Source organism: Aethalodelphis obliquidens, unplaced genomic scaffold (assembly GCF_003676395.1).
Source record: "Aethalodelphis obliquidens isolate GAN/ISIS:26980383/991018 unplaced genomic scaffold, ASM367639v1 scaffold11, whole genome shotgun sequence".
In the NCBI taxonomy this organism is placed as follows: domain Eukaryota; kingdom Metazoa; phylum Chordata; class Mammalia; order Artiodactyla; family Delphinidae; genus Aethalodelphis; species Aethalodelphis obliquidens.
This window is the reverse complement of record NW_020837955.1, coordinates 15,317,770-15,344,566: the sequence shown is the minus strand read 5'-3', so window position 1 is coordinate 15,344,566 and position 26,797 is coordinate 15,317,770. Positions and strand designations below refer to the sequence as shown.

Sequence of the window (26,797 nt, the reverse complement as noted above, 5' to 3'; positions counted from 1 at the left end):
ATAGTGGCCGACATTGGAGGTGGCAGGCATGACTTTGTCGGGGTGGCCACCAACCAGCGAAGGCACCTGCCTTGTCAGGCTGTGCAGGGCTGAGGAGCAAGGGGAAGGGGTGGATCCCTTCACCCGCTCCTGCTCTGTTGATCTTGGGGTGCAGAGACACCCCTACATGCGTGCATTCTGATGTGAGGGTGTCTCAGCCCACAAACTCAGGTGTGCAGGGAAGGGCATTTTAAAATTTTCTCTGCATCAGTTTCGACTTTGAGCCCACATCCCACCTGGCTGGCAGGAAATTCATTAGCAGACAGTCATTGGGTCCCTCATTCCCTACTCCCAGGGTAATGCAGGGGTCCTGGGGCCTCAGTTCTTTCAGAACTATGGACTTTGCAGCTCGGAAGGTCTTTGGAGGAGCTGGTGACCCTGTGGTCGATCCTTTCTGGGATTGTAACTGTCAGGCTCTGGGGAAGGGGTCTCTGTGTCTCCAGAATCACTGACTTCGGAACCCTTCCCAGGCTGAGGAATCTCTTCGGAGTCTGGGGAAGCCCTCCCTCCTGCCTGGTGTTACCCTTCCCCCCACCTCCCCGCACACCACCCAGCATAAGCTCCTTAACAGCACAGCGTTTTTGGAAACAAAGCAGAGGAAGAGAAGTGTCTGGTGGCAGCTTCTGCCCCCTGCCCAGCCCCAAACTTCATTTGAGGCGCTTGCAGGAGCACATAAGCCACCTGCTTGAGAGTAGGGAGGGGAAAACACGGGAGAAAGACATACTTGATGAGCTCAAAAATTACCACGCAGCAAGTGATCTGACGGTGAAGAGTGCTGCCCTGCCAGCTGGAGGTTCTGGGTTTCAGGGCGCGTTGGTGGTAAGGAGGGGCAGAGTCCCCCAGAGCCAGGTGGTTCAGTAGGCAGCAGATGTGGCCAGGCGGAGCAGGGGAGCAGGCAGCGGGGGTGTTGTCTGCCAACTGCAGAGTGTGTTTGCCGCACGTGTGGGCTGGACCCAGTTGGTACATGCTCCTCTCCCCCCGCTACTGGCCGATCTCCCCTGCTCTGCTCCCCGGGACATGCACGCTCTGGGCCGGAGAAGGGCACATGCGCCAGCAGCACAGAGCCAGCCCCCACTGCCTGGGTGCGGGCTTCCCCGAGCATGCCTTTGGAGCGATGGCCTGGTGCTCTGGTGGCCTGTGGCCTTCTGCCATGCAGGCAGCTTCAGAGGGTTAGCATGGGTAGGGCCGGAAGCACATCTGGCTGCTGGAGCTGGGTGTGTTGAAGAGCCTGTGTCGGGAACTTGCAAAGCTGTGAGGAAGTTTTGTTGGCTCAGGCCAGGGCTCGGATTGTGTGCGTCGTGGGCATTGCTCCTGTTTCACTCCCTTGTGCCAGCTGTCTCTAGGAGTCCTCGTCCACCGTCCCGGAGCTGTTCTTGTCTCTTTCCTTCCCCAGGCAGCTGATGGAGAACCAGATTGGAGTGGTGGAACGCGGGGCTTTCGACGACATGAAGGAACTGGAGCGGCTGTGAGTATCTGTGGGCACAGGCTCAGGAGGGCGGTGGGGACTGGCGCCGCGTGGACTCGAGAGGCTGAGCCTGGTGGCAGGAGGGGGTGCTCAGGGACAGGACTGCATGCCCAGCCTGCCTCCCGCCTGCTAATGGGGGCCAGGGGCAGCTGTAGCCGTGGAAGGGGTCGCAGCGTCATCGTGAGATGATGGCAGAGACAGCTGGAGGTGTCCTCACTGCATATTCTAAACACAGGCTATCCTTGTTGTTTTTCCCTGAGAACGCATCATGGCACAAAATCCACACAGTACAGAGGAAGTGAAATTTATTCCTATGATCTTATACTCCAGGCATAACCACTGTTATTGATTTGTGAGGCTTTAAAGGAAGCACTAGTGTGCCGGGGGGACCAACCGCAGGGAAGCCCTTAGGAGCAGTGTCTTGGGTGCTTGAGGCCACAACACAGAACTGAAGGTGTTGTTTTCTGATTTGCATCATTTGTTCCTTAGGGGGCTTTTGAGTTTTAAAATAGGTCTTGATCAGTTTTTACCAGATTTCAGATTGGCAATAATGAAAAAAAAAAAAGAAGGCAGTATGGGTGAGGTAGGTGATGGCCACTCACATTCATCGTGGTCACCGGCCTCATTTTTCTGCTTTGGTTTGGCTGTAGGTGTCAAGAGTTCTAAAGTTCCTGCCTTTTGAACCAGAAAGTCCATTTGATTTTAAGGAAATAATCAGAGACATGGCTAAAAATTTATATATCAGGATCTTCATTGCACATTGTTTAACTACAACAAAAAAATTGGAAACACCCATTCTGGTGGAGATATAAGATATAAAATCACATTTCTGAAGAACTATTAAGGCCATAGGAATATGTCTACAATATCACATTAAGTGGAAAAGGCAGGAAGTACCTTTATACTAGGCAGGATTTTAATAAATGAAAGGCAGGATTTTATTTACACATTTACATTTGTGTAAATAAAATCAACTTGTATATGTACAGAATACAGGAGGAAGAAAATAAATGAGACTATTAGCTCTCATCACCTGGAGTGGTGGGATAACAGTTAACTTTATTCTTTAGGCTTTTCTTTTTTTGTGGATTTTTTTCCAATGAGTTTATGATGATAATTATAGCTATTATTGATTGCCTTACTCTATGCCAGGCACCAAGATAAGTGCTTTGTCCTCTAATATCTCATTTAATCCTTAAAACAACACTGTGGTCAGTGGTATCTTACAGATACCACAGAGAAGCGGAGGTGCACAGAAGTTAAGGCACTTGCTTTATGAGATGATTATTAAATGGTTAAGTGCAGAAACAGGGGTTAGAACCCGGATCATTTTGCCTCCAGAGCCCGAGCTCTTAATGGCTGTAACCTAATACCTTACTTTTCTCTTTTACTTCAAAGAAAATAAGGTATTAAATAAATAAGGTATTAAATAACTGGAAAGAATATGGTTGCCTTCCTGCTGCCTGGAGAAAAACCAAGTTGAACTTTTCCTCATCCAGGCCTAAAATGGAGCCGTAAGGAGCCCAAAGCTAGAACAGATAATTCATCCTGTGTTAGTTTTCTTTAAAATGCTCAGAACAAAATATGCGTTCATGACCTGGTTATGAGGGGATGATTTGGTCCTAACCCATTCTGGCTCCAGCTCCGGGGCTGCCATGCCCTGGGGAAGGAGGAAAGGTGGGAAGGAGTCTAGACATGACTGGTGGCCCATGTCACATCTGCTGCTGCCACCCAAGGCTGGGCATGGTGCTTCTTTTTGAGTCATAATGTGTCACTGCAGACTTTGTCCCTTCTGTCCTTTTCCAGTTCCTTTCTTCCGGGGTGGGTCACCAGCAACTGCGTGGTGGGCAGTTACTGGGGTGTGTGATTGCTCTGTCCCTGGGGACGTCCAGTGCTGGCCGTGGATGGCCCTCTCCTCTGACTTGTCAGAGACCAATGGTGGATCAGTTAATCATAAAAGTTGGATAAAGTGGGGAGTCATAAAACCCATACATACTCTAAACATTTCATTTTATGTTAAAATATATAATGTGCATTTACTGACCCTCCCCGCCCCCGTTTTTGTTTATTTTTTTTTTTTGGCCAAGGTCTTACTTTTTAGTGTGAGATGCTGATTGGAGTTCTGTATTATTTTCCTCGCCTAAACCACACACATATACCCTGCTTACGATTTTTGGTTTTGGTTTCTTTAAGGTGGAATGAGATTCTTGGAAGGCCCTTGGAAGCAATCTGGCAGGAGAATTCTGAATTTCTTTTATGACTCCCCTGCTCGCCCCCTGCCGCCCAGTCTTTTACTTAATTCCACAACTCTTTAATTAACAACTTTCCTTTTATTGACTCTTACCAAGGCATTCAACCAGTTTTTGTAGAGATGACTCTCTCTTTTCATGCTAGTATTGATATTTCGTTCATTTAGGTAATTGTCAGTTCAATTATATAATTATAAGTACCTCTGGCATAAACAGCTTGGGAACAGACATGATTGGTTCTTGTGCGCAGTTACAGACTCGAGAGCAGAAGCAGAAGTGTGCGGTGCTGCCGGCCGTGAGGATTGGTGGGTCACAGGCATCGGTTGTCTGATGTTGGGGGGTGGGGCGCTCGGTCACCCTGGGCCGGCTGAGGGTGACCGTGTAACGTGGAGGCTGCCGAGGTGGGAGATGGGGAAAGGCAGGCTTCAGAACCCACCTCTCCCACTCGGTGGTGACTTGGGTGAGCCACTCATCTCTGGGCATCCCAGTCCCCTCAGCTATCAAAGAGACAGCTCAACGAAGTCTACAAACATATTCTGAGAACTGAGAGCCCAGCCACGTGGTGAGATGGTGGTGGTCAGACCGTCCCCCTGGGGTTGTTTCTGGGAGGAGACGGGAGGGTATGTGCATGACCGTGATGCTTTGTACTCAAGAGAGAGAAACGCACCTTTTCATTCTGCTTTCCCTCTGATGGTGAGGTAATGCCTGTAACGCGTTTATTCTGGTGCCTGGCACAGAGTAAGGTAAGGCTAGTTGGGACTCACTACTATTGTTGTTATTCTTAGCTTCCTGAAGGTCCCTCACCACACTGGGTCCCTCCTTTGATTTTCTACTTTAAACTAGCTATTTAAACTAGCCTTTTCCTCTTAAGTGTTTTTCAGAAATTAAAGCCAGAAAAATGAGAAGGTCTTGGGGGAAAACAAAACAAAACAAAACCCAGTGATTTCCAGGCAGTGTAAATACAGGATTAATTTATTAGACGAGGTTAAGGAACTTGGAGCGATCTGATGTCTACTCCTGTTGCTTTAAGATTACATTGGTGGTCCCTTTTTTTCCGAGGCAGTGATGTGTTTCCCTAGGAGCCTGCCCTTTAGAGTAAACTTCTCACAGCTTGTCTAAAATTGCAACCCTAATTGTACCGTGTTAGAAAATGGTACCTTTCTCACATATCAGATGAAAAGTGACCTCCTAGGAGGTAACCACAGACCAGTTACTACTGGCTACATCGAATTATATTTCTTCCTTCCTCCCAGCAAAAGAAAGCTTTTTTCCAGTTGGTTTATCATCCTCTAGAACTGTTAAAGGAGATGGTTGTGAGAAATTCAAAGTGTATGGTAGGGCTTCCCTGGTGGCACAGTGGTTAAGAATCCTCCTGCCAGTGCAGGGGACACGAATTCGAGCCCGGTCCAGGAAGACCCCACATGCCGCGGAGCAGCTAAGCCCGTGTGCCACAACTACTGAGCCTGTGTGCCACAACTACTGAAGCCCGTGTGCCTAGAGCCTGTGCTCCACAGCAAGAGAAGCCACCGCGATGAGAAGCCCACACACTACAGCAAAGAGTAGCCCCCATTCACCACAACTAGAGAAAGCCTGTGCACAGCAGTGAAGACCCAACGTAGCCATAAATAAATTTATAGAATAAAGTTTTTTAAAAAATTCAGACCCCTTAGCCTGGCCCTCAAGGCCAGACAGGATCTGCTCCCAATCTACTTTGCCAGTTTTACTTTCAAAACCTCACCTTCTCATCAAAGATAGCCCTCTGATGGTGACTTCCCTGGTGGCCCAGTGGGTAAGACTCCACGCTCCCAATGCAGGTGGCCTAGGTTCAATCCCTGGTCGGGGAACTAGATCCTGCATGCATGCCGCAACTAAGAGTTTGCATGCCACAGCTGAGGAGTCTGAATGCTGCAACTAAAGATCCCGCATGCTGCAATTAAGACCTGGCACAGCCAAAATAAGTAAGCAAATAAATAAATAAATAAAATATTTTAAAAAAGAAAGAAAATTGGTTACATATCTAAAGATCAGCTTATTTAAAAAAAAAAGATAGCCCTCTGACAGCCCCCGTATGTGGGGACATCTTCTTAGACCCCCCAAAGCTTTACCCAAACCTCTCTTGTGCCTCTAGCTGAGCTCAGCTAATGTCATGTATTCATTTGGCAAATAAATGTGTTGCACGCCTACTATGTGCCAGACACTGTGGTGGGCTCTGTGACACAAGAGTGGACCAGAGGGACTTCCCTGGTGGTGCAGTGGTTAAGAATCTGCCTGCCAGTGCAGGGGACACGGTTTCGAGCCCTGGTCCAGGAAGATCCCACATGCCGCGGAGCAGCTAAGCCCGTGCACCACAACTACTGAGCCTACGTTCTAGAGCCCACAAGCCACAACTACTGAGCCCATGTGTCACAACTACTGAAGCCTGCGTGCTTAGAGCCCATGCTCCACAACAAGAGAAGCCACCACAATGAGAAGCCTGCGCACAGCAATGAAGACCCAACACAGCCAAAAATAAAATAAATAAAAATTAAAAAAAAATGTATACGGTAGACTGGAGGGCAGGGGCTGCATTTTACACTAGTGCTTCTCCAGCCTTGACGTGCACCCAGATCACTTGGGGACCTGGTTGAGATGCAGATCCTGAGTCAACAGCTCTGGGGTAGCCTGGGATAGTGCAGCTCTTACCACCTCCCTGGTGATGTCCCTGCACGTGGTCCGTAGACACAGTGTGATTACCAAGGTTCCATACTTTATAGGTGTCACTGCCCCCCACCCCAGTTGGGCTGGAGTGCTACACTTCAGTGTCAGAGAATTGGTTGCCTAAGGTGACAAGATGAGTCTGGTTAAACTTCACTGCCTTCCTGGGACAAGTCTGAGTCCTTTCTGCGTTGTCTTTTCAGGCCACATTCCAGAACCAGACTTCTCACTCCTGCCTGTGTCTATAATACTGAATAGTTGTCTGTCCACCAATAGAGGAACTGGGAGGGTGGCATGAATTGGGAGATTAGGTTTGACATAAATACACCATCTGGTGTAAAATAGATAGCTAGTGGGAACCTGTGGTATAGCACAGGGAACTCAGCTCAGTGCTCTGTGACGACCTAGAGGGGTGGGACGTGGGGGGCAGTGAGGTCCAAGAGGGAGGAGATATAGGTATACATATAGCTGATTCACTTCATTGTACCGCAGAAACTAACACAACATTGTAAAGCAATTATACTCCAATAAAAAATTTTTAAAAATTAAAAAAAATGATGGACATACTAAAAATAAAATGTTTAAAAGTGTCATCCTCTGTTGTTTGGCATGGAAAGACATCCACAAATTGTTGTGTGAGGAAAATGCAGGTGGCCGAATGCTTTTTCTTCTATTATTTGAGGCTTTTAAAAATATTAAGCATGCATTTTCATAAATAAAAAAAATCAATAAAGGTATTTTCATTCTGAAAAAAGACCTAAAGCAGACAGTAAAAAAGTTGAGTCACCACTGAGCCAAATGTGGATGAAAGCAATAAAGAATCAGAGCCCTGTGGCCAGTCCTATCCCATTAGGGTGTATCTCACTTTTCAAGGGTAGTCAGGTGTCCAGCTCACAAACTGAGATAATATTTGAATCAGTGCCTGATTAATTACACGGGGCCTTGCAAATATAAAGTGATGATGATGATGGGTATGGGAGGGCGTAACAGAAGGAAAGAGCTCTGTTTACTGACTGCCCACTCCATGTCAGGTCCTTGGTTGAGGGGCTTTCAGAGATGTTCTTGTCCTCCCCAAGGGTTGGATGGCGGAATTCCCACTTTATATAGATGAAGAAACGGAGGCTCCGGGAAGGGGATTCTCTGGGGTTATACAGTGACATGTTAGGATTTGAGCCCTGGGCCCTCTGACTCTGAATCCAGTGCTTTCTGAAAAGTCCCTTGGATTCCCCGGCCAGCTCCAACTCCTCCTCTCTTCTCTTTTTTAGACGACTCAACCGGAACCAGCTGTACGCATTACCAGAACTGCTGTTCCAGAATAACCAGGCTCTGTCGAGGCTGTGAGTGACGCTTCATGGAAGAAAGCTCTCTCTGTGGTCTTATCTCTCACCTGGTTGAGGGGGCAGTGTGTGGTCAGTGGGGCCTGGACTCTCCATGACCATGACACCTGTGCTCCTCACCTGGCAGGCATTGTTCAGGGCATCAAAGGCCGGCTTACTGTAGGAAGGTGCTTTGCGGGGCCTTTCTTCATGGCAAGCACTTGACAAAATTGGCAGTCTATCCAATTCTGTGTGCTGCCCCTGACAGTGTGGTATGGGAATGTCCTCGGGGTGGGCAAGCTTGTCAGCCATGATGGCAGACTTTATGGAGAGGACCGTACTCATGCATCTCTCGCTGCCTTTGGTAACCCGCCTTGGGGGGAATATTCATTCACATAAGCCCTTCTTGGATCTGTTTCTGTTTTCAACTCAGAGTAATGAGGTCTGTGAGCTTATTAACCATGGCATAAAGTCATACTTGTATTTGCTGTAAATGTACTTCTTTCAAGTTTAAAAGGTAGTGGCCAATTCTGCTGCTCCATGATTTACGAGATATGTCTGTAATTGTTCTCCTGTACATTTCATTTTGTGGGATCTTGGGCAGGACAGGACCTTAGAGATTACCTGAGGACTCTCTTCTGCAGCTCCTTAGCGTATGTATGGTCTTTTAATCTTTGCTTGGCTACTTCTCGTGATGGGGAGTTCACCACCTCCTTGGGGAACCAATTCCATTGTTGGACAGATCTGCATAAAAGAAACATTTTCTTAACTTTGAGCCCTAAATCTACTTTCTAATAATTTATGATTTCTCTAGCTTTGCTTTCTGTAAGTACCTAGAACAACCATGTACAGTACTCTTGTTCAATTTTTGAAGGGCTGTCAGGTTTTTGAATTTTGAGTTGGGAGGTTTAGTCGTCATTAACAACCTGAAAAAACATTGGTTGGGACCTTCTGCATGCCCAGCAAAGCACGGTGTGAGATGCTGAGGCTGCCGGTTCTCCCCTAAAGAAGAGTATAGGACACCTCCTAGGTGGAGGTGCAGGTGAGTCTGGAGGTGCAGTGGGTGGTGCAGGTAGGACTGAAGGGTGGGGGCTGGGTGGGAGTCAGCACCATGGGGCTACCTGAGTGCTGAGAGGCGTGCCTGTGGGGTCTGGAGCTTGATCTCCTCCCCTCTGATTAAACATGGCTAGTTCCTTCCACCTCTGTCATGATTGCCACCTCTTGATAAGCCCAGTGGTCTGCAGGCAGCTCCAGAATTTCTCATTGATCCTGCCTTCCAGTTTTTGTCCTTAGGGCAGAGCTCTAATTTTCAATTTGTCCAAATGGTCTCTCCAGTCTCTTCCTGTTTCCTCCTCCTGGCCTGGAGGCCTCTCCCTAGAAATGGAGATGATCCCTCAGTGATGATCCCTTCTGCTGGTCTTTGCTACCCTTGGGCTCATACTGTCAGTCCTCCTACAACTGGTAGGCTGGTCCTTTGGTGCCAGGCACACACAGTGAGTGCCTTACTTTTCTTCCTTGATTGCTGAAGGCACAAGACCCTTCCTAGCAGGTGCAGCCACCCTAACATCCCTTTAACCTGTGGGCCAGGGCTGGTCCACAAGGTCCATGCTGTTACTGGTCCCGTGCTGGCAGCTGGCTTTGTCCTGACTTGGCCCCAGCAGCTCCTGTTTTCTCCGCCCTGTCTTTTCTCGGAGCTGGCTCTTGCAGCAGTTATCACAGCTCTGCCTCTCTGCAAAAATTCATCCTGAACATTTTTTCTCTTGATCTCCTTCTGTACTTTTCTTTTTCCTTCTCTTAAGCCCCCTTAGCCTTTCAAACTTTGGCCCCCACTCTCCCAGCATTATTTGCCTGCTTGGGTTCCCTTCCCTTCAGCACATTGATGCCCTTCACCGTCCAGGGTTTGGAACATGTGCCTAGTTGCTGTTAAGCTCTGGGCACTGCTTTGATCCTCCTTCATTTATTTTATTTAAAAAAAAATTAAAATTTGTTTTTAAATTTCAGCTTTCCTAAGGTATAATTGACAAATAAAATTGAAATATACTTAAAGTGTACACTGATGATTTGATATACATACACATTGTGAAAGGATCCCCTGCCACGTTCATTAACATATCCATCACCTCGCATATTTATCTTCTTCTTTTTGAGCACATTTAAGTTCTACTCTCTTAGCAAATTTCAATTGTATTAAGAATGTGTTATCAACAATAGTCATCATGTTATATGTTAGATTATACTCTGTTACCAACCTCTCTATTTCCCCATCCCACAGCCTGTGGCAACCACTTTTCTGCTGTCTGTTTCTATGAGTTTGACTTTTTTTAGATTCCTCATATAAGTGATACCATGCAGTATTTGTCTTTGGCTTATTTCACTTAACATAATCCTTCAGGGTCCACCCATGTTGTCACAAATGGCAGGATTTCCTTCTTTCTCATGGCTGAATTATGTTCCACTGTATATTTTATATATATGTTTATATATATAATATATTTTTATATAATATATACAATATATAAATATATATTATACATAAATATATGATATATATATTATATATATATATATTTCACATCTTCTTTATCCATTCTTCTGCTGATGGACACATAGGTTGTTTCCATCTATCCCTCATTTATTTAAAAATATCCAAGAGCCTATCGTGTGAATCTAAATCCACAAACCTCCCGGCTTTTGCTTGCAGTCACCTCCAGCTCTATTCACAGTTTGAGGGGCCAGCATCTTTCGCCATAACCTCCACCAGCTCGTAGGGCTGAAGGGGAGAGGACAGCTCTGCAGGGGTCTCTCTCTCTCCCTCCAGCACTTGAGTATACCTTTCATCAGGGGCATCAGCGCCCTGCATGTCCCTGGGCCCCCACCTGAGAGTGGTGATACCGTGTGGCCAGTGTGGCTGCCTTCTTGGCCGGTGTCTGGGGAACCAGGATCCCTAGTGGAATGGGAGGTAGCGCAGGGGAGTAGGAAGTCAAGCGTCATATAGTCCTGGGTTTTTCATGGTGTAACTCAGGTGGAGTTTTTCTTACCTGTGCACTGTTAGGCTCTCCTGAGGCTGAACTGAGATTGAGCACGTACAGTATCCAGGACAGCCTGCAGCAGACGTTCCTTGTGTCCCTGACGTGTGGGTGAGTGAAGGGCCCTGCGGTGGAGCTGGTCCTCCTGTGCACGCTGTCTTGTCTGACTCCTGTGACCCTGCAGGGCAGACAGTGTCTCTGGTTTTACTGCTGACAAACGTCAAGGTTGGAGAGGTGAAACGACCTCCACAGGGCCAGTAATGAAGCCCTTTTGGACACCCTGCCCAGTGCTCTTCATGGCTTTATATTTTAAGAGGAGTCCTGGAGAAAAGGACTTCTGCGCTTTAATGAATTTTAAATACCCAGATTCTACAGCCAAAGGCTGGCACAAGGAGCTCTATTCAAGGAGTAGAAGAGCGATTGAAGGGGACAGGAGTCTGCCTGACTCCTACTCCTGGCACCCTGCGGGGCTGGGATCCAGGGCAGGCAGTAGCCTCCAGAAACGTTGGATGTTTTCACCCTGGTGGCCCAGGGCTGGCTGCCTTGGGGACAGGGCCAGTCGGCAGTCATCAGAGGGATTTCTAGAGGAAGAACCCCCCCGCCCCCGATGGAAGGCTTGGTTGCCCTTTGGCTCCAAGGGCAAAGGAGTATTTCTAGGCTCTATAGCCAGAATCTTTCTCTAACACTTATTGCCTTTGCTTCCCAGGCATCTGGCCCCTAACTCTAAGCCTTTCCTTATCCAGGAGCATAGCTGGGTCTGGGTATAGGGAGACTATTTTCTTTAGCTCTCCTCTTTTTTTTTTAATTTAACGATTAAAGAAAATTGAAGTATCAATATAGTTGATTTACAATGTGTTATTTTCTACTGTATAGCAAAGCGATTCAGTTATCCATCTATCTATATCCATCCATCTATATCTGTATCTATGTCTATATGTATATCTATATATATACACAGACATTCTTTTTCACGTTCTTTTCCATTATGGTTTATCACAGGATATTGAATATGGAAGGTCCTGTTGTTTATCTATTTTATATGTAGTAGTGTGCATATGTTAATCCCCAAATCCTTGTTTATCTCTCCTCCTACCCCTTGCTCTCCCCTTTGGTAACCATAAGTTTGTTCTCTATTTGTCTGTGAGTCTATTTCTGTTTTGTAAATAAGTTCATTTATATCATTTTTTTAAGATTCCACATGTAAGTGATATGATAGGATATTTGTCTGTCTTTTCTGACTTCACTTAATATGATAATCTCTAGGTCCATCCATGTTGTTGCAAATGGCATTATTTCATTCTTTTTATGGCTGAGTAATATTCCATTGTGTGTGTGTGTGTGTGTGTGTGTGTATATACCACATCTTTATCCATTCATCTGTTGATGGACATTTAGGTTGCTTCCATGTCTTGGCTATTGTAAATAGTGCTGCTATGAACATTGGGGTGCATGTGTCTTGGAATTAGAGCTTTCTCTGGATATATGCCGAGGAGTGGGATTGCTGGATCATATGGTAGCTCTATTTTTAGTTTTTTAAGGAACCTCCATACTGTTCTCCATAGTGACTACACCAATTTATATTCCCACCAACAGTGTAGGAAGGTTCCTTTTTCTCCACACCCTCTCCAGCATTTATTATTTGTAGACTTTTTAATGACGGCTGTTCTAACTGGTGTGAAGTGATACTTCGTTGTAGTTTTGATTTGCATTTCTCTAATATTAGCAATATTGAGCATCTTTTCATGTGCCTGTTGGCCATCTGTATGTCTTCTTTGGAGAAATGTCTGTTTAGGTCTTCTGCCCATTTTTTGATCGGGTGTTTTGTTTTTTTGATATTAAGCTCTATGAACTGTTTGTATAATTTGGAAATTAATCTCTTTCAGTAGCATCGTTTGCAAATATTTTCTCCCAGTCCATAGGTTGTCTTTTTGTTTCCTCTTGTTATTTCTTAAGCCCACCTCTAAGCATAGGAGTGCAAGCTGATGGGACTTTGGGGAGGACTCCTGTGCAGCATGCCCTGCTTATAGCAGCCTAGAACTTGAATTCATGACCAGGGGCAGTACTTCCTGATGCCTCTCCAGTTCAGGTCATCTCAAAAAGGGCACATTCTGGGGGGAAATGATTAAATAAACTTTTTATTGATCTGGTTGTTTGTCCCTGTTGTCTGGGCCCTGAATTTTTCACCTTGGTGATGGTTATAGGGAAGGGTACAGGAGCAAGTGCTTAAAGACTTATTTGCTAATATTCTTTTTTTTTTTTTTTTTTTTTGCGGTACGCGGGCCTCTCACTGTTGTGGCCTCTCCCGTTGCGGAGCACAGGCTCCAGATGCGCAGGCTCAGTGGCCATGGCTCACGGGCCTAGCTGCTCCGCGGCAGGTGGGATCTTCCCAGACCAGGGCACAAACCCGTGTCCCCTGCATCGGCAGGCGGACTCTCAACCACTGCGCCACCAGGGAAGCCCCGCTAATATTCTTTACCTTCCCTGCACCCCCAATCCATCGACCTGAGCATCTGGCATTCCAAAACATCTCTCGTAACTCTCCCAGTGGTCTGGCTGAGGAGCACTCGGGCACTCCTGGTTCCAGAAACAGGACCCCTGCAGGTTGGTGAGTTGGGGTGGGTGGGGTAGTATAAAGGCACAAGCAGCAGACTCACGGGCTCCCATGACAGGAAGTGAGGCACAGCTGGGACTAAGGGTGTGAGGGATGTTTCTAGTTCTTTCTGATTGTCTACCTTGTTGTCCCACTCCTCCCTGCAAACCAGTGTCTTGGGTTTACCAGCAGCATCTCAGTTCCACCATGACTTTGGTTGGCCACCGTGCTTACTCCCCTCCTACTTCCTGTGACCTTGGAGCTCAGATCTCCTTGAGTCTCCAGCCCCAGCCCAGATTTCTGGGGAAGGATGCTGGTTGGCCCATGCTTGGTCAGGAGTTCACTTCTGGGCCAAGGAGCTGTGCTGGCGGCTATGGGACCTCCTGGTGTAGTCACACTCTGGGGCCTACCCTCAGGAGGGGGGAAAGAGACGATGCAGGGCTTGGCGTTTCTGGCCTCTCATCTGTTGACCTTTCTTCTGCTTTGAGGGAATCCATTACTAATACTTTCCACCTGGAGCAAATCATGGATTTTTTTTTTTTTTTTTTTTTTTTTTTTTCACCAGAGGCCGTATGTTAAATCAGCATGAAAACAAGTTTGAGGGAGACCACATGTGCAGGGTGAGGTGTGGCCACAAAGCACATCAGGTGGTGTGGCCCACGTTTCAACTGATTTTGTCTGTGTAGCTTCGGCAGTTGAAATCCTCTTGCTGGTTATTCCTCACCAATGTTTCTCCACGTGTTGGGTTAGTCCATTTCTTTCCACATTTGGGACGTGCGGCCCAGAGAGGCAATTTGTCCTGGACCACAGAGCAGTCTGGTAATAGGGTTGGAGTTAGACACCAGGCCTTCAAGGGACCATAAGAAGTCTGAAAATGGGCTTAAACCTTGACCTAGAAATCTCACGTTTGGGGATTGACCCTAAAGTCAATAAAATATGACCACAAACATGTTCATTGCAGCATAACTCAGAATGTTGAAATATGGAATATTGAAACTATATAGAACAACTGAAATGCCTCACCTTGGGGGAGTGGTTAAGTAAATGTTGGTACATACACTTGATGGAAAATTTATATCATCATCAAAAACGGCCTTTATGAAAGACAAAGTAACACAGATAAATGTTTGTGATACCAAAGCCAGGATGCAAAATTGTTTTGACAATATGGTCACTAAACAAATCACTCTAAAGCATGCACAGGAAAATGACTACAAAATGCCAACAGGGGTTATCTCTGGGTGGCTTTTTCTTTTTTTGTATTTCCCAGGTGTTGGATAAAAAGAGTATAATATTTTTATGATAGGAGACCTCACAGTTTTTATATGCAATGGAAAACCTCTGTTGTCTGAGTTAAAGTGAACACTAGATAAATGATGTTGGGCCACTTCCTTGAACCCCGTTGAGCCCGTTTGTTCTTCTATCAGATAAAGATAATAATGTCTGCCTCACAGCCTTTCGTGGGGATTCAAGAGAGGTGTAACTCCCTCTCAGGTCAGGTGTAAGCTCGGTAGCACATAGTAGATGCTCAGGAAATCAGTGAATTTTCCCTTTTACAGATGAAGAAATTCAAGCTCAGAGGATTTGTGACCTGCTCAAGGGGTTGAGGCAAATTTGAACCCTGGTCTGTCTGATGCTAAAGCTCATCCTTCCATATCATCCACCCCCTCCCAGCCGTCCACCCTCTGCCCACCTCCTACACCCATCTACCTATCATCTACCCACCACCCAGCCAGCCTCCCTCTCATCTGTGCTCCCATTTACCCATCTACCAACCCATCAATTAATCCGCCCATCCCTCCATCCTCCATCTCCTGCCACTGGTCCTCCCGTCTAACACCCTCCTACCCACCTATCCATCTGCCTGCCCCTCCAGTCTTTTACTCATTTGCCCACCAAGCCCATCCATTCACCCCCCACTTACGCATCTACCAACATACCCATAAACCTACCATACACCCATCTATCCCCCCATGCCTCACCCACCCTCCCTTCTCCTCCCCTCACCACATCCAACTCCCCTCTCACCTTCCATATCTGCCTGCCCATCCACCCACGCACCCACTCACCCAGCATTTACAGAGGGCCTCCTATGAGCCAGGCACTGTGGTCGGTGCTGAGAACACTTGACGGCTGTGTAAGACGGCTAGGTGCAGCGCTGTCTCTGCAGGAGGTGAGGGTTTATCACTAGTGCTCTTTGAAAGCAGTCTGTATCCTCTGACCTACCAACAGTTTGGAGTGTGTGTGGGGGAAATGATTGCCTGGCTGGACCCGTATCTCCTGCCTGGGGTGGTTATATCCCGGTGGCAGGTGACCTGGGTTGAAAATCAGCTTCATCACCTGATAGCCACCCACGAGAGGGTGTGGAGATGTTGTTTTGCAGATGCACATAGGGGTTGTGGCTAGGGTTAGAGGGACAAATTTGAACCTGCCTCCTTCTCTTATAGCAGCAAAACCGAGGCTTCACCCACATTTGGGTGGGGAGCACCGTGAGCGTCAGCCGCCTGTGCACTGTCCTCCCCGATTTGGGGAGGAGTCTCTCCCGCTGCCTTGCAATCCCGCCTCTTGCTGGTTGCATTCCCTTCCCTAGTCCAGAAGCCGCTTCTGGAAACCCTGTTCCTCTGGGTTTCTTTTTAGCCTTGAAACCAATATGTGCCCTGACAAGATTGACCTTTTGTGTCTCTGCTGGGCCTGGAAGGGGTGGGGGTGGGTGATTAAGGGCAGCCCAGGGCATTGATTCCCCCTTATTTATATCCCTGCTGTAAGGACCAGGATAATTCATTACCAGCCTCGGTGGCTGGAGAGGCGGGGGTGTGATATTCTGCTGGAGCCCTGTTGAAGAATGCCTGACCCCACCGACCTTGTCTCGAGCTGGGTTTAATTAAACTGTCAGCACTGGTCAGAAGAACAAAGCCTCCCGTCCCATCCTGGTCCCCAGCCCCCATCAGAGGCAGGGGGCATTCTCTGCTGAAATGAAGAGCTGTTAAAAATGGATCTGTCTTGCCTCTGAGGGAAATTACCCGAAGCAGGAAGGCGACCTTGCTTTTGTGACACGTCCACTCCAGGCAACAGATCTGCGGAACTGAACCGTCCTTGCCACCCGCCGAGGACCCCAAGCGTGAGGAATGGGGCTTCTTCCTGCCACAACTGCCTTAAGATGCCATCCCTCACTCCCTGGACTTCCCTTTTCCAAGAAAGGAATTTCAGGAGTTTTGTCTGTGAGATATTAAGTCTGTGAGGTGTTTCTGGCATTAATGATAGAAAGAAGCTTCCTTGGTTAGAAGGTTTGGGGAAGTTTGAGGTCAAACAAGTTTCTCTGTGGAGTTACTTTCAGCCCCTTTAATCCACTTGTGCTCACTATAAAGCCCCCAGGGGACATGTAGGGTGTTGCCAAATTGATATGACTGTGAAATTCTTGAAATTTTTATTTTTAGGGAATACCTAGATTTTATAGGTCTACTGTCAGACTTGCTGAGGCCTCAGGCAATAAGGATCAGAGCTGAGACTTGAACTCAGGTCCCCCTGACCCCAGACCCATGCACCTACCTCTAAACCATCAGTACTCAAATTAGTGTGGGAGTTACTTAGAGGATTTTAAAATGCAGATCCCCAGGCACTATCTTCAGAGACCCTGAGTTAACAGGTGTGGAAGGGCCCAAGGATATGCATTATTGTCAAGCCCCATCTGGTTCACACTTTGAGAAGCCTTGCTCCCCAGCATGCTTGCTGAGTCTTAGGTGGGGACCCCTCTTCGGCAGAGCCCGTCTGTCTCTGCCCAACTTGGTTCTGGTGTGAGAGCCACAGGAACAAAGCCCTCCCCAGGGCAGACGTTTCACCTCTTGCTGCCGTGCAGAGAGCGATTTGGGGATTATGAGTGGGCAATTATGGAGCACTCTGGGCTCTCAAAGTGCTTTCCAATCATTAAATCTGTGCCTGCTGTCAAAGCTCTAGTGAAGATGCACGCGTCCTACTGGGTCGGCCCAGGAGCCTCTGCGGAAGAGGGCAGCCAGCCTGAGATTGACGGACCATGTGCCAGAGTGGCTGACTTTGCCCAGCATGGATGGATGTCCTGAGCACAGCCCCGGCCGTGGCTCTGCCCCCCACTGCCTCACAACCACACTTTTGTGAGCCTTCACAAATAAGGACAGCCAGTTGGAAACCAGGGCCTGGGGGAGGGCTGGGGGCAAGAGCTGTGGATGGGTCATCCGCAGGGGATCGTGTCCTGCTGGGGACCTTTTACAAGGGCTCAAAGGAATGAAAAGCCGCCAGTTCTCTCCTACAGCCTGATAAAATCGTTACGGAATAAACAATTCATAAGCATGGAGAAGATTCTGAACAGAGCGGGGATCAGGAGGGGGCTGCTGTGAATAACTTCTAGGGGAGTGAGGATTTTTAAAAACCATCTCAAACATTACATAAATAATTTTGCTATGATATTGAACATTTGGAAAATAGAGAAAAGCAAAGAAAGATAAGAGGTTTCTTTTTTTTTTAAGTTAAATAAGGCATTTAAAAATGCTTAAGCGATCACTCCAGTATTTTTTAAAAAGAGAGTTTAATACAACTGTTAAGCACTTATGTGCTGAACAATTTCCATGCATTTTCTCATTTTAATTGTTACAGTCCTAGGCCATTGTTATCCCCATTTTACAGTTGGGAGAATTGAGGCATGGAGGGGTTAAGTAAATGGATCACATAGCTAGTTGTCGGCAGAACTAGGCTTTGAATGCACGGCATGCTCTTACCCAGCATGCTGTACTGCCTTTCGTTATAGAAAATTTTAGAAAATAGAGAAACAGGAAGAAGAAAGAGATTGCTCAGGAGTCTTCTGGGAAGGTAGATTTAAAGTCAGGTGTTGAAGGGTGTGGGAGACACAGGTAGATGGAGAGGGTCCAGTTGCCCCATGAGCAGGGACCCCACAATTACAGAGTGTTGTGTGGATCTTGGCCTGGAAGGAGGTGTAGACGGGCTCTGTCTTCTAGAATGAGGAGTCTGGAATGAGTGATAGCCAGGGGGCCACAGAGGGTTCTCCTCCCCTTCCTCCCACTGTCTGTACCTGAGCAGGAGGGACAGATGGGCCCACATCTCTCCCTTAGCTTGTTTGAAATGTTACCTCCCTGTCACAGTTCCTCAGTTCCTCCCACCCCTGGCAAAACTGACTGTTGCCTCTTTAATACCTTCTTTTTGTTTTTTTCCTCTATAACTTTTTTTTTTAATTGTGGTAAAATATACATAACCTAATACTTATCATTTTAACCATTTGTAAGTGTACAATTTTGGATATATCACCAGAAGTGGGATTACTGGATCATATAGTCGTTCTAGTTGTAATTTTGTGAGGAATCATCATACTCTTTTCCACAGTGGTTGCATCATTTCACCAACACTTGCTATTTTCTGGGTTTTTGATAGTAGTCATCCTAATGGGTGTGAGGTAACATGTCATTGCGATTTTGATTGTGTTCTGATGATTAGTGATGTCGGGCATCTTTTCAAATGCTTGTTGGCCATTTGTATATCATCTTTGGAAAAATGCCCAAAGTTTTTCGGCAGGTTCTTTGTCCATTTTTAAATCAGGTTATTAGATTTTTTTTTTTTTTTTTTTTTTGGTTATTGAGCTGTAGGAGTTCTTTAAACATTCTGGGCATTAACTCTTTATCAGATACATGATTTGCAAATATTTTCTCCCATTCCACAGTTTGCCTTTTCATTCTACTGATTGTGTCCTTTGATGCTTAGAAGTTTTAAAATTTGGTGTAGTCTCATTTGTCTATTTTTGCTTTTGTTGTCTGTGCTTTTGTTGCCTATGTCATACCCAAGAAATCATTGCCAAGTCCAATCTCATGAAACCTTTCCCATATGTTTTCTTCTAGGAGTTTTATAGTTTTGGGTCTTACGTTTAGGTCTTTGATCTATTTTGAGCTAATTTTAAAATATGGTGTGTGATGAGGGCCCACCTTCATTCTTTTGCATGTGGATATTCAGTTTTCTGAACACCAGTTGTTGAAGAGACTGTCCTTTCACCTTTGGATGGTCTTGGCACCCTTGTCAAAGATCATTTGACCACATAGGAAAGGGTTTATTCCTGGCCTTCTATTCTATTCCATTGGTCTTTTTGTCTGTCTTTATGCTAGTACCACAGTGTTTTGATTACTGTCTCTTTTAAATATGTTTTGAAATCAGAAAGTGTGAGTCCTCCAACTTTGCTCTTCTTTTTCAAAATTGTTTTGGCTATTTGGGCCCAGTGATGGCTTTTTATTTGGAATCACAAGGGACCTGTCACGGCAGAAAAGAGGGTATGGGAGCTTAGATCTTTGGATTCAAGTGGGATGAAAGTAATATACTCCAGCCTTCACTTAAGCACATTGGTGATGGGGAGTTCACTACTTCACAAGACAGCTAGTCTTGTTGGTGAGCAGTTTGGATCATTAGGAATCCTTGTAGTGATCTTGACCTGTTTTCCTGACACGTTTGCCCAGTGATCTTGCTATGCTCTCTAGAGTTATACTTAGAGCAAGGATGTGGGCCAAGGGTCAGCCCTTTAACTGGCCATTATCTTTGGCAGATTCTTCAAGGGAGCATTCATGTTTCTAGGACAGATCTGTGAGAATTGTTTGTAAGAGGGCTGAAGCTATCTGTGACTGCCCATTGTACAGATTCTTTCAAGGTTCGGATCTATCCCCAGAATCTCTGTGGTCCCCCTTGTTCTATTCCATTTATCCCAGGCACCCTTGTGAAGGAATACCCCTAGATCTCCTTGCCGCTTCCAGCTCTGCTTGGCCTGATCTATGGGGTGGGCTACTCCAGAGGCTTCCCTGGAGAAGCACAGAGCTATAGCTGCAAGAAGCTGGTATGATTTAACGAAGTAGGATCCTTCAGCCAGGAGGCAGTTTCCCCATCTTCCTCCCAGGAATCCAGCCCTGACCATACTTTCCTGTCTATAGTCAGGGCCTCTCGGGATGGACCAATAAGGAGGTAGGTATGATAGATGGCTGGAGAGAGAGCCATCTGAGGGGTCCTGGAGACTTTTTGGCAGAGTGTGATAGAAATGAGTACTGGACTGGGAGCCAGGGTGCTTGTGTTCTAGATCTGGTTCTGTCCCTATCTGGCTTTGACACCTTAGACAAGTCATTAGTTTCTCTGGACTCTGCTCTATCATTCTTATTAATGAATTGGATGAGCATACAGAAGGGATGCTCAACAGATTTGCAAGTGGCACAAAGCTGCAAAGGGATAGCCATTATACTCACAATGATAGAAGTAAGACTGAAAAAGATCTCCATGAGCTAGGTGGGAATCAATGAGGTGAAATGAAATGCTGACTGTGAAAGCGTTGAAGGGGGGGGGGGACCTGGTTTAGCAGCACTTGTTATGAAAAGAGCCTGTGACTTCAAGTTGAGGGTGACTCAGGAGTAAGGTGGCTAGAAGAGTGAATGCAGTCTTAGGTTAAACTAATAGAGGCAAAGTGTCCTCTCCAGGGGAGGGGATAGGCCTGTTCTAGTCTCTGCTGATTTGAGCACATCCAGAGAACAGTGTTCAGTACTAGGATTTGTGTTTTATTGTGTAAAATTACGTATTTTATTTATTTATTTGTGTTTTATTGTGGGAGGCTGAGGGGAGAACATGAAACATGTTCTGGACGAGGGTGGCTAACCTCAGGAGCTGTCTGGAAACTGTTTCATGTGAGATGGAGTCCAGGGGCCTGGGCTGTTTGGTGTGATGAAAACAAATATAGAGGAACCCTGAGAGTCATTTAAAAATCTATGTGAAGGGCTGTCGTGAGGACGAGGGACCGATTTGTTCCAGAAGCATGACTTCCAGAAGTGGGCAGAAGATAAGAGGAAGTGGACTTTGTTCTGTATCAGGCAGGCTTCCTGAAGAGTGGGCTGCTGAGGGGTGGGCTGCTCTGCCCGGTGCTTCATTCCTGGAAGAGTTCAAGGAGGGGCTGACTCCACATCGGCCAGGATCGCATGCCCGAGATGCTGGGGGAGCCTGGTTTTGACGGCCTTGGGGTGCTTTTAGATGCAGAGTGGTCTAACCAGGGACACAAACAGGACTTGTAAGCAGGGGACAGGCCCGGTCCAAATGGTGTTTGGGACCGTTCATCTGCTCGCAGACACATGAAACTGGCAGACGGTGGGAGCCTGGGAGGCCCCTCACCTAAGCCCCAGTGTTGGAAGCCATGCTTCATACCTAAGTGCTTCCAACGAATTGTGTAACAAAGTATTTACCAGACCCCAGATTCTGGTCCACATTTTGGAATCAATTTTGGAACAATAAAAATCAACGAATAGCTCTGGAAATGGTGTCGGATCTGTAAAAAGACACGGAAGGTTTGTCCTCAGGGAGAGTCTGGTTCTGGAGGTGCTCAGAGGAACCGCTCTCTCCGGGCCCCCATTGAGCAACGACTCATTTCCCCTTTGGAGTCCACACGGTGTCTTGAGAGCCCTGGTGTTTGCACCCCTCTGCTCCTTCAACAAAGGCCCTTCTGTCGGCAGATTTCAGAGGCCAAGCAGGGAAGGGTCAGGAAAGGAAGGTATTGACTGAATACCAATAAGGAGGGGAAGTGTGTTGGTGGAAGATGAGGGGCGCCAGGCAACTCGGGGGCCCACTCGTGCTGTGCAAACAGAGCAGAGAATGCCTTTTGGCGGGTTTGTTTTACTAAAGGCTCTGGGGCCCAGGGGAGGCCGGCGAAGAGGGACAAGAGAGAGGGAGGAAATATTTCACAATGTGGAGTTTAAGCTCAACCCCTTGCTTGGGAAGGGGCTGGCCCCAGAGCTGAGGGGTAACAAAGAGGCAGTGTGGGCTGGTGACAGTTAGGGGAAAACACATGGCAACTAATGGGGTAGTAATGGGTGGGGAGGTAACCTGGGAAAAGCTGGTACAAGGAAAGCTGGCACATAAATTCTGGTGGCGTGACATTCCCCTTGGCAGGGAGACAGCGGCCACTCCATCACCTCTCCAAAGCCACCGCCAGAGATGTTCCCGCTCCCAGGGATAAGAGATGGCTGGAAGGGGAAAAAGCCACACTGGGGTTCTGTTGCCCCGCAGGGCCCTGGAAAGGATGGAGAGGAAGAGGAGAGCTGTTCTCTGCAGAAGCCAGAGCCCCAGGCTGAGTGCCAGGAGTGAGCGTAGAGAAGGTATCCATCACTGCCACCTGCTGCATGCGTAGCGGAGGGATGGTGTGGCCAGTGCTGAGACCCATGGTTGGTACCCTGGGGCCCTCACTTGTGAGAGGTTTTGCACCCAGGCTGACTCTTGAGAGTCCCCAGCCGACCAGAGGGAGCGAAGGGCCCGATGCCCCGTAAGCACACAGAGGCCAACTCACCATTCCAGCAGGAACTCTGCCCACCATGTCTCAGAGAATCCTTGGGACATGCCAGTTCTCAAAGGAGACAGTGTTTATTACCCGGGGCCTTTTGGAGGAAGCCATTTAGCAGTTTGTATCTGGACTTATATGGTTTCCATGAGGTTCCCCAAACAACCAGGGCATCCCGGAGTCCAGAACAGTGGCTTGTGGGTGGTGATTTTAGTTTTCTGTCACAGACCAACCATTTTTGACCACGTCAATACTCTTTTCTTGGAAAACAGAACAAAACACCAAAATGACTTTTTATCTATTTGTGTGTGTGTGACCAGCTCTCCTCTTCATATTCTTTAGGAATCATTTAGGAAAGAAGAGAAAGGAGGCATATCTGTTCCCAGGGATGGGTCTAGAGCATTATTAAAGGGTGCCATGTCAGGTGGGGACACACTGGGAGCCTCTACTAGGCGTCTGCTGCAGGCAAGAATCCTTAGGGTGATTCCTGGTCGATGTTTGCAGAGCAGCAGCCAGTCTTAGACTCCTGAGTCGTTGCAGTTTCCCATGGTGAGTGTCCCTCCTGAGGGATGTGGGAGTTCTGGAGACGGCCTCTCGCCTGGCTGCCTGGCTGAGAGGCACCCCTCCTTCCCAGCTTGGCGGGCCTGGCTTCCCCTCTGGATGGATGGATGGATTCATTCACCCAACTTATTACAAGCCTGCCATGATTGGTCAGGCATGGGAAGTATCGGATCAGTTAGATATGGTCTAGGGCTTGTCTGGAGTGTTGACGGGTGCTTGTGTGGTCATTGATTTTACAAGTGGGAGGTGGGTGTAAGCTATGAGAATCTGACGGCTGGTGGGTAGCCTGGCTTTTTCCCGCCCACTGCTCGTGAAATGAAAAAAAAAAAAGGGAATGTGAAAAAAAACACAACTAATAGACATGAACAGTTGCATTTCACAGGGGCAAACGCACATATGGCAATTACAGTGTTCAAACATAAACTTCCCCATGCTTCTGTGTCAGATATATTGAAATGTGGTCACTTCACCTGGTTATCTGAATGTCTTATTCTTCTAAAGGCAACTAGAAAAAACAAACCAGTTTCCTACAAGTTATCAGCTCCGTTGGTAGGAAACAGAGAACAAGAAATCATTTTTGGCAGGTCCTTGCAGTAAACTGTGTGAGCAAAGGGTGGCACTCATTTCTCGATGATTTTTAATAACATCTTTCACAGCCAGCCGGAGATGGCATGAGACCTCAGTTGTCCCTAAGGGAAGGCTATGGACAACTGGTTATTTGAACATTGACCACAGACTGCAAATGGCTCTGTCCCCTGGGCTCCCTGCAGGAGTGCGTCCCTTGCTGATAAGCGCCATCTGTTGGTGTTAGAAGGTGCATGCAGGTGCCGGTTGTGCATTTCTGAAGGTGCAGGTGTCCCTGAGGCCCTGACTTGGGGAAGCCATGGGGCACTTAACATTCGGATTTTCTACGTATTCTCTGCTGCTGCCAAAATAACCGGGAGTTGGGGATTAGGCATAACACGGAAGTTAAGAGTTTGGACTCTGGAATCCAACAGCTCTGCTGCTTACTACCTAGTTGACCTCGGCAAGTCGCTTAATCTTGCTTAGACTCGGTTTTCTCATCTGGAAAGAGGGCATAATAAAGACCTATCCAAGATTGTTGAGCAGGGATAAAATAAAATGATGCCAGTGACAGGGCCTGCTGGGATTTTGGTCCACATTTTGCACATGGTAAACCAGCAAGAAATATTAAGCCTGTATTTATCTTGATAGACAAATTGTAGTCTTTTTAACAGTAGGAAATGCAGGGAACAAAAGAAAACAGTTACATTTCCATTACCCATCAACCAGCATCTTATCCTCATTCTATACTTAGAATATATTAGAGCAAAATTTTCCAAAGGTGTTTTTTGATGATTTGTAGTTTGAGTTTTTTGTTTGTTTCAAACAAAGATAATTGGGCAACCAAATGTCGTTGACATTCTGAAGATTATGTCTGAGATTCTGGAAATTCTCTTTCCAACAAGAAAGAAATGAGTCATGAAGACAGTGCCTCTCTCCAAAGTGCATCCGTTAACACCTACTGTTTCTTGATGGACAGGTGCTGTGAGGAATTCCCTTTATTATTCAGGAGAAGGAAAACATTACTTTTAAAGAAATAAAAACGCAGCTGTTTTTAGTGCTGACCAAGGAACTGGAGCTTAATCAGCGAAAAGGTTCCTTTGTCTCTTATTTGACTTTGCTGGGCATCCACTTGGTCCAGGCTAGAACGATGCTGGTATTCACAGCTCATTTAACTCTGAGAGCATCCGGCTTTGTTAAGGTGTAGGTATTGATAGTCATCTGTTTTGACTCTAACAGGGAGGACTTGGCCCTGTTCAATCTGTTCTGATTCCCTATTGTGAGTATCAGCTCACACCCAGAAGGGAAGGGGTGAGACGCCTCCTAATGATGTAGCCATTGCCCCCCCCCCCCCCGGTGTGTCACATCATGCGCTGAGGATGCTGTGTTGCTTCTTATACAGCAAGAATGTGCCTCTAGATCTTTCATGCTCTCAAATTTGGGCTTTGTTAACATGGAAGCATCACTCCTTTCTGTTCTTTTCGAAGTTTTTGCAGCCCTTCAGGGTGAACAAATCATGCCCGCCAGCGCTCTGTAAAAAGGCCTGGTGAAAATGGTTCTCGTTTCCATTTAGGGAGAAGGGTTTTTTATTCAGAATATTGTTTTATTGGTGTGTCTACATTCTTTACCACCAATGCCAAGTGCAGATGCTGACACGTGAGGCTAGCCAGCCCTAGAGTCCCCTTCAATATTAAATTCCGTGATCACCCAAAGAACCCCAGAAATTCAGGAGCCCACCCAGGTGTCTGGAGGGCCTTGCCAGCAGCCACCATCGCTTCTTGCCTCTCCCCAGGGCATGATGTGTCAGCTCACGGTTGTTTTTCTTAAGGGCAGGCAAAACAGGATTGTGTCTAGTGATGCCTAAGGGAAACAGTTTTAGCTGAAGACCTGCCCCCCCAACCTGGTCCCCCTCATTGCCATTTTCAGAAACAGGAGGCTGGACACATGAGTGGTGTTTAACTGCGCTTCTGCAGCCCTCCCTCTGCTTGCACAAGCAGCTGCTGTGGGGAGAGAGCCTGTCAGTGTGAGGCCTGGAGCACAGCGCCCAGCGAGAGCTGCCGAGAGGCTGGAGGCCCTCCTGAGCTAAGGTACTAATTGCATCCCACCTGGACTTACCTCTGCTCAGGTTTCAGGTTTGGGGCCTTTGCCTCCCAAGGCCTCACTGCTGCCCAGCAAGAAGCCACTGCCACCGGGGCATCCTCACTGTTGCTCCAGTTCCTGAGGCATCAACCTCGCCCCCAACCCCTCCCCGCTGCTGATTCCAGTGTGCCATGGGCTCCCCGCTTCTCAGTCTCCACCTCCTCAGGGAATCCTACGTTTAAGCCCAGGGCACTGGGGTTGTGAGAGGGGGCTCTGGGGTTGTTACCGAAAGCTCAGGCTCTCTGTACACCGGTGCCGAACCAAATCTCGGAGACAGAGTTTTGGGTGAAGTAGAAAGGGAGAGCTTCGTTACTTTGCCAGGCAAAGGGGGGCACAGTGGGCTTCTCCCTCGAAAAACTATGTGTCCCAACATAGTTTTGAGGATTTGTTGAGGGGCTTTATAACAGGGGTTCAAAGGCGGGGTCTCTGACAAGAGCAGGGTGTGAGCAGGGCTTGCCCGCCCTTAGTCTCAGTGGTCTCCTAATCTCGAGGAGCATCTCTGCTCCCTTTAATATGGCCTCAGGTGGTTTCTCGGCTGTTCCTCCCTTGATTAGCAACTGTTCACATCCGCCCTTTGGAACTCAGGCAAGCTCATGGAGGCTGGAGTTTTGCCTCCAAGAAACGGGGGACAAAAGGGCCTCTGTGCCTGGGAGCCCCACAGGGCCCCGCTCAGTTTCACTGTCAAGTTCTGCGGTGGCCACTTCCAGCCACAGGACGGTGGCGCCGCGGCGTAAGCCCCTGAGCCTGTCTCCTCACCTGTAAGTGGGGACGATTATGGACCTCCGTGGCGGGGTGAAGTGCTGGCAGTGCAGAGGCAGACTTGGCAGTGTCTGCG

The 26,797-nt window shown here is 47.4% G+C and overlaps 1 protein-coding gene across 1 annotated transcript in view; it reads left to right on the top strand.

Annotated features, from left to right (window-relative positions):
* SLIT1 (slit guidance ligand 1) overlaps positions 1–26,797 on the top strand; it is a 166,430-nt gene that overhangs the window by 20,551 nt on the left and 119,082 nt on the right. Inside the window, exons 3-4 of the mRNA XM_027112183.1 lie at positions 1,433–1,504; positions 7,713–7,784. Coding sequence (XP_026967984.1) covers positions 1,433–1,504; positions 7,713–7,784 — 144 coding nt within the window. The remainder of the gene's footprint in view (positions 1–1,432; positions 1,505–7,712; positions 7,785–26,797) is intronic.